The sequence below is a fragment of the Euphorbia lathyris genome, chromosome 3 (assembly GCF_963576675.1).
Source record: "Euphorbia lathyris chromosome 3, ddEupLath1.1, whole genome shotgun sequence".
NCBI classification, from domain to species: Eukaryota; Viridiplantae; Streptophyta; class Magnoliopsida; order Malpighiales; family Euphorbiaceae; genus Euphorbia; species Euphorbia lathyris.
Window position 1 is genome coordinate 93,805,195 of NC_088912.1, and position 8,274 is coordinate 93,813,468.

Below are 8,274 nucleotides of genomic sequence, written 5' to 3' on the forward strand. Positions count from 1 at the left end.
ACAATTCTACACACGGTAAAAGTTCACTTATATAATGTGTTATATTATGGGAGACATCGTCAATTACGACAATATCTATTTTAAGGGAACTGTTATAATGCTCTATTAGTCTAATTTTATCGATTCTTACGTATTTCCGAATTCATTTTAATTTTTGGATTAATCATTCTAACAGAAATTAATTTGCTTCTTCAAGACCATGTTTTTTAACTTTTGGACTAGGAGTTAATTTTTGATTAAAGTTTAGCTTATGAATGTCGGGTCAAATATTATCCATGAACCAAAGCCCACCTAACATCAGGCCGAACCGTGATAGAAAGAAAGAGGGGATTTCCGAAGAGGCAAGGGTTTAAATCTCCGGATTCTCCACTGAATTGCGGTTGCTGCCTGCTTGCTGATTTTTGGGGTTAATCTACACCATTGATGATGTGGTTGCTCCGTCGAGCTGCTCTCCCTCTAAAGTATCTATCTATCTGTCTATCTATCGAATTCCCTTTTATCATATGATTGTGAAATTTGTGCTAAGATTGCTGTTCTAATTGTGAAAAATCATGTCTTACCAATTATTTGATGTCGTAGCTGTGTTTTTTTAGTTTCCATTGATTGTTTACGTTTGCTGTCTATCATTTTTAGCTGTGGATTAACGGAATTGAGAGCCGAGGCAGTATTTTGCATCTCTTTTGGCTAATTTACATTTTGATTTTCTTCCATATTGAAGATACCGGATTCCCATTGTTACTGGTTATCAAATTCTGAACAAGTATCCCGTTCTAGGTTCTCTGCTCTTTTTCCCAGCGTTGCAAGTCTAAGCCAATTTAGTCATTATTAAAATACCCAAATATTCTGTTTATTAGTTCTGCACCATTTGCATACCAATTGGTTCAGAAAGAAAGGTTCTATGATTTCAGAATAGTTTTGAAGATGAAATGTCTTTAAACTCGATGAAATATTTTGATTTTAAACTTTCTTTTGTCTAACACGTGTAGAACAGAGAATATATGTTTCCCACTAGTGATAAAATGAGGGAGATGTTCACGACTAAAGAAAGGGCTCCGTTAATAATATCTGAAGTTGATTTAACTTGACAATGTTATGCGCTCAATTGTTATGATGCTCATCTAGCAACATTAGGGTGTTTTGGTACCTTACGTTTTGTTTTTTAACATATTAATTTTGCGTTGTTAAAATTCGTACTATGGTTGTTTCTATGAACATTTATGTTAAGTTTGGGAGTGAAAAGCACAATTCATTATATGTATATATCCTTTTCCCTTGTAAATAAAATCACAGTTCTTTTGATTGGTTTGTACATGTATTTAGAGATTTCACCTTTTCTTCATAGGCTACATGGACCTTGGCTTGAGGCATCCCGAGTCATCTCTGCTAAATCAGATATATTAAGTAGTTCTGTGTCGCACACTGTTGGCTCTTGCAGAGTGGAAAAAGAGCACTGCTTTGCACTATCTGCAGGTGAAAGACTCTTTTTGGGGAATTGTGGTTATTGCTCTGGGGCAAGTGCAATAAGGGAGAATAGAAATGATGTGCTGGCAGATTCTGAGCTTCAGATAAGTCCTACAGCTGAGCTTGCTGAAGAGCGAAATGGAGATAAAGAAGAATTACTTTCTGAGATGGAGCTTTCGGAGGGTGATGATGAGAAAGGAGCTAGCAGTGAGGACATTGAAATGATCGATACAGCTTTAGTGTTATTAAATTCCATAAGAGGAGGTTCAAGTTATTGTCTTTTTGATATTTGCGATACCTGGGCGAAGAAAGGCAATAAACTGAGCATAGGCGGGGTTTCCATCATCTTTAGTACTCTGCACAACCGTCATATGTATTGGAAAGCATTAAAGGTGTTGTGGCATGATCATAACTTTTGTTAAGTTTTTTCTGCATATGCTAGCAACTAAGCTTATTGGTGACATTCGTTTTTTCTTTTCATTAAGAACGCCTTTTTTCCCTTAATGTTTTATCTTTAACTTCTATGATTCTTTATGCTCATTTTGACTTTCTTTGTTCTCCAGTTCTCCGAATGGCTCCGAAAAAGTAAGCATATTGAGTTAACGGAAAAGTATTATGCGGTACATCTCAGTTGTATTTCCCAAACACAAACCCTTGAGAAGGTCGAGATGTTTTTTGAGGAGATCCCTGAATCCTTCAAAGGTGAACTAGTATACCGGAACCTTTTGAGAAGTTGTGTCCATTTCTCGAATAGGATGAAAGCGGAGGCGGTCTTCAAGAAAATGAAGGATTTAGATATTCCTATAACTGTTGATGATTACAATCAGTTGATTCTTCTCTATAAGAATCTTGACAAGAAGAAAATAGTTGATATTTTATTGACAATGCAAAAGCAAAATGTCAAGCCATCACTTTTAACATATAAACTTCTTGTAGACGCTAAAGGTAAGACTGGAGACATTATGGGGATGGAGCGTGTTTTTGAGGCCATGAAGGTCGACGGTGTCGAACCTGATCCACGTATTCTAGCTTCCATGGCTGAGTTCTATATTGCTTCGGGGTTCAAATCAAAAGCAGAAACTATTTTGAAGGAAATTGAAGAAATGAAAGGGGATGCTGTGTGGGCTCGTAAATTATTACTTCCCCTTTATGCTTCTCTTGGAAGAGATGATAAGGTCCGTAAAATTTGGATAGACTGTGAATCAGAACCAACAATCTTCGAGTGCTTAGCTGCTATTGAAGCTTGGGGCAAGTTGGGCGAAATAGAAGATGCAGAGGCCGTCTTCGATGTGTTGCGTCAGAAGTGCAAGATCAGTGGCTTCCATTACTCTACACTTCTGAATGTATATGTAAATAATAAGTTACTGACTAAGGCAAATGATTTGGTGAAGCAGATGTCGGATAGTGGATGCTCCATTGGCCCGAAAACTTGGGATGCATTAGTAAGGCTCTGTATTGAATCAGGAGAAGTTGAGAAAGCTGACTCTATTCTGAATAGGGCAGGTAGTCAGAGCAAAGCAAGACCTATGTCTTTGACTTATATGGCTGTTATGTCGGAGTATGCAAAGCGAGGCGATGTATTTAACACGGAGAAGCTGTTTCAGAGAATCAGACAGTGCGGGTATGTTATAGGGAACAACGTGTTTGCGTTATTGGCTCAGGCTTACGTCAATGCAGAAACTCCAGCTTTTGGTTTCCGAGACAGAATGAAAGCATATAATTTATTCCCCAATGAAGCACTGGCGAAACAGTTGGTTCAAGTCGATGCATTCCGGAAGAATTCTGCATCAGATTTACTTGATTGAGGTAAAAATCAATGCATTTGCAAGAAAATATGATTTACCTGCTAATCAGCTTCGCATCTTACTTCACTGATTGATCATGTCAATATGTTTGGTTAATTAAATAGCTTAATTTTCTAGTTCTTGGGGTAAATGATCAGCTATATATTCTATTGTTTGTTTGGGTATTATCCGAATTCGATTTCCTTTCTGAACTCCTGAGACTGAGTTCAGAAGTGACGGATTAAAACGGAACAAAGGAAGTTGGTTAAGATGTTTTAAGGTTCAATGTAGAAGCTCCAGCTTATGTCTCACTCATACACTTATTTGAGCTATAAAGTCCCATAAATTAAGTTTAATTTTTTTAACATTTCATTCTCAGACCAAAAGTGGAGCAAGACAAGACAACTTCCTCTTCTTCAATACTGCTTGAGGATGTTGAGCAACAAATTAAAGAGCTGCTTCCTTGTCTTCCCCAGACATTGGAAGGGACAATTACTGATGTGGTCTTATATCACGAGTTCTGGTGCCCAACATACAATCTTCCTAGTGTAATATCCTCCCAAAGATGCTTCCAAGCTCAAGACACTACTTGGCTCAAAGCCTTGATCTTTTCCGTTGTTAATCGAACCCGTTATACCCCTTCTAACACCCCGTTGCTTACTTCAAACTCTCATGATCTTGTTCTGTTCATTGATCACCATCTATTTCTTGATAAGCAAGCCGTTACAACTCGGATTGTTTCCACGCACCTTCCTTTTTCAGCTTTTCTAGAGTCTATTAAGCAGTCTAAGTATTGAATTGTTTACATTTGCCGCAAGCCTTTTGATTCCCATTGGCATCACTATTGTGAAATGAGATTATATAGAAACGATGAAATGGCTATGGGGGATTTATTGTGGGGATAAGTTGGTACAGATCCTACTGGGATCATGTGTTGGGGGTACCTGAAAGAAAGCTTCGAGAAGCCGAATAAGATGTTTCTGAAGTATGAAGACATGAAAGAAGATACTGTTTCTTGTTTGAAGAGAATAACCGAGTTTATTGGGTACTCTTTTGCTAAAGAGGAAGCGAGAGATGGAGTCATTCAATAAATTGTATGTAGTTTAAGCAATTTGAAAAATTTAGAAGTGATCATTACAAGAAAGTGAATTTTTAGTGGGGAAAATATTGTGGGGAAACCATATTCGCCACTAAATATTATATAATGTGATGCATGAAAAATTCGTCGGTTCTGGTTTATCTTTCAAACTCTTTCTTTAGCTTCAGGTACCAGAAGAACAATTATTATTAGTTATGCGACTATTAACGAAAGCTTGAATAAAAGCTTCCAAATTCCTCGTACTATCATCACTCTTACCTCTCACCTTAATTGGTGAGATCGAGTGCTTCCTCGAAAATTTCCGCTCTCTTAATTGCCCCCTTGATTAACGATGTTCGTTGGTAGTATCATCTTTTCAGTGGTAACACGGCCCTATGGTGGCTTTTTACCTAACAAGATGTCGAAAGTTCTCCATCTTGTGACCAACTGATTTGCAAGCAGAACAATGAGCTGGCATACCTGCATAGTCCGAGTTAATCCAAACCATTAGATCATGTTTGTGTTAACTCGGATGGTGTGTTGAATTGGCTTCGATAAATCTATATCGACAAGCACCATGGCATAATACTTGAGGAGATTCATTTCTAGTCAAGTTTTCTGCCCTAGATAGTTTTTTGCTTCGCCTGTTGCATACCCTCCAAGATTAGGATTTGGTATCCATTCCCTTATTATAGCCTATCACAGCATTGATGAACGATTTTGTGCTGGATTCGGGCTTGGAATTTGATGTGTCGAGATTCAACCAATGTATATCATGTCTGTTCGGAAAACATGAGAACAAAGACCTCCATGCCGGAGAAGGAACCACGAGCAAGAGGAAACTTAAAAATCCTAGCATGAATTGCTTTGTAAGATTAGGGGATTAACAATACTTATTCCCAAAATACTCAGCAATATGTTCGAAGCTCATGTATACAAAATCTAGAAAAATGATAGATATGCCTAATACATCACCGGCTCCTTGAATTTGTTCATAATAGTAGATTGGTTTCCTGAATTTTGCAAGTGTCTCATCAGCTCCATGAACTTGCTTATTTTGTATCATCAGCTCCCTAAACTTGTCCATAAAAATTTATTAGCTCCCTGAACTTTCCAAGTGTCTCGCCAGCTCCCTAAACTTGCTTATTCTGTAACAACTAAATACAAAAACCATAATACTAACTCGGATTAAGGTGCAAAAATGCCCTTAACGTTTTGGGTCAGGAGTAATTTTACCCCTAACGTTGGAAGTCGGGCAATTTTACCCGTAACATTGATAAATTGGGTTAATTTGAGAAATAATTCATCAAACTGTCTTCTCAGTCATGAATCTTGTCATTTACACTTCACACGTGCGTCATTTGATTAGTAGCAAATCACAAACATATGTTGAGATGTGAAAAAAAAATAAAAAAAATATACTGACTTTTGTACAAATTGAACAAACAAATTCAAAAAATTCACCAAATTTATAAATTTGCTCTTGGCTACTAATGTTAGGGGTAAAATTACTCTTGACCCAAAACGTTAGGGACATTTTTACACCTTAATCCGAGTTAGTATTATGGTTTTTGTATTTAGTTGTTACAGAACAAACAAGTTTAGGGAGCTGGTGAGACACTTGCAAAGTTCATGGAGCTAATAAATTTTTATAGACAAGTTTAGAGAGTTGGTGATACAAAATAAGTAAGTTTAGGAAGCTGTGAGATATTTGCAAAGTTCAGAGAGCCAATCTACTATTATGGACAATGTCAGGGAGCTGGTGATGTATTAAGCGGAATAAATATTATTGCAAAATGTGAAGAAATGAGCTAAAAAAAATCAGATCTCGAGATTCCTTATTTATGTATACTAGAACTGGAAAACTATTCATTAAATTGTTTACTATTTGAACAAACTTCATCTATATAAGAAAATTATGGTAATAGAAAGATAGAAATTTCGACAAAACTTTAGGATATCATGACAGAATTCTCGTAAGAAATTGCATTCATCGGTTATAATTACCGGCTGTACACTTTAAGTCACATATTAAAATAAGATCTATGATTGAACCTTAACTATCAGTTTGAGCTTTTGGTTAAATTGGTTACATGACATAGTATTAGAGCCTTTAAGACCAAATGGTCGATAGTTTTGACAATCTTATTAATTTGTGGAATTAAAAACACGTGGTGTGATGGATTTGTGTTGTACATGTTGCAAGCCTAATGAGCATTTACTTGTGGGGGTGTGTCAGAAATTAATATGAGATCTATAATTGAGCCTTAGCTATTAGTTTGAACTTTTAGTTCAATTTTAGTTCCATGACATGGTATCTTTCAGGGGGCGTTTGGTTCGCACAGGAGTAACGGAATGGAATCAAGAAAGGGAAATAAAGAGAAAGGAATGGAATGACCCTGAAGTTTTATTTAAAGCATATTTCTATTTTCTTTCCTTTTACCTTTAGAATTAGATTTATTTAAAGCATATTTTCAGATGTATTAGTGAGTATTATTAATTAAAACTTAAGTTTCGTTTTCTGTTACCAAAAAAGAAAAGTAAGTTTTGTTTTCCAAAGTTCCTTGTCGAATTTCAAAGGTTTTCATCGGTGCGATTCAACAATTCGTATGAAAGTCCGTTTATTCTAGGTGTGTCAGAAGTACATATTAGCCTAACTAAGTGATTGGAGTATCACAATAATATCTTGACCGTATCAGAATTAAACTACACATAGTCATGAATCTTGTTATCTACACTCCACGTTTGCATATGTGATCACTAATCAGTAGAAGATCAAATATAATGCGTGTACACAATAGAGTATCTTTGATTTGGTGTAGTACACGGGATAATGTTTTAGAATTTTTTTAACGTGTGTACACGTATCTTTGATCTGTTACTAATGAGTTATAACATAATATACACATGGAGTGCAGATAATAAGATTAATGACTACATATAATGCTCCATTAATAATTATTGAAAATTGGTCAAAGTTTCGATCCAACTAATTAACATTAGAAATTAGTGATAAAATTATTCTTGGATATTAACATTAGATGTACTGTACCTTATTCCTAAATCCAAAAGTAGCTCAAACTTACTAGCAAATGGGATGTGAAGAATAGTTTTGTTTAAGAAAAGTCGTTCAAAGCTTTTATTTCAAAACTATTAATTAGAAAGACCCCGGAAACTTATGCTTACGAAGAAAATGAGAAATTCTATCATACTCCCGGTGCAATATATCGGTTCAATAAAATGATGCTATTTATATATGTTTATTTCTTAACACCAATCATCTCCTATAAATTAATATCCATCATTCTTTTGATTGATAGGTTGTATCACACCTGGTGTATAGTAAAAATTCTCGAAAAATAAACAGGTGAGAAACTTCATTTTATTTTCTGTTAACTAATTTACTTCGTTGATTTAACCTTCGTCCACTAGGGACAGAAGAGTCGGGCATACGTCATTCGTGAAGGAAGGCGAATGTCTCCATAGAGGGGAACTCTATAGACACTGTAGGCGGACCGAATCCACAGTACATGCCCGTTATAGGGCGTGGTTTAACCGTTCTTACCGATAGGGATTCAATTTGCAAATGGATTTGGGAAAAGTCAATTCAAGTCCATACTTATTTCAAAATAACTAGAAAATACTTATAACATCTGCAGACTCCATCCATTTGGCATATTATTAAATGGAATTCAAAGTCATCTATATATTAATTTATACTTTCAACCAGAACCCAATAATGACAGTTTCTGCTGCCCCAAATTGACGGCTTGATTATTCTTTTTTGTTTTAAAAGTGCCTCAACTTTGTATATACACTATAAGAAAACAAGACTATATATGTCAAATACGAACATAGAGAAGACATGTGCAGACTTCATCCAATTGGTATATTTAATAGATTTCAAAGTGATCTATATATTTATTTATACCCTAAACCAGCAGCCAATAA

At 35.7% G+C, this 8,274-nt stretch overlaps 1 protein-coding gene across 1 annotated transcript; it reads left to right on the forward strand.

The window, feature by feature from the left end:
- Window positions 1–313: 313 nt before the first annotated feature.
- Window positions 314–4,477, forward strand: LOC136223414 (pentatricopeptide repeat-containing protein At1g80270, mitochondrial-like). Its single transcript, XM_066011379.1, has 4 exons — window positions 314–461; window positions 1,343–1,853; window positions 2,025–3,267; window positions 3,625–4,477. Exons 1-3 carry the CDS (start codon window positions 424–426, stop codon window positions 3,264–3,266), a joined length of 1,791 nt encoding a protein of 596 aa, XP_065867451.1. The 5' UTR covers window positions 314–423; the 3' UTR covers window position 3,267; window positions 3,625–4,477.
- Window positions 4,478–8,274: the final 3,797 nt, after the last annotated feature.

Coding starts and splice junctions, on each gene's coding strand:
- LOC136223414 (XM_066011379.1), top strand. CDS start 424: ATGATGTGGTTGCTCCGTCGAGCTGCTCTCCCTCTAAA. Junction 462..1,342: donor CGAGCTGCTCTCCCTCTAAA/GTATCTATCTAT, acceptor TTTTCTTCATAG/GCTACATGGACCTTGGCTTG. Junction 1,854..2,024: donor TGTATTGGAAAGCATTAAAG/GTGTTGTGGCAT, acceptor TTTGTTCTCCAG/TTCTCCGAATGGCTCCGAAA.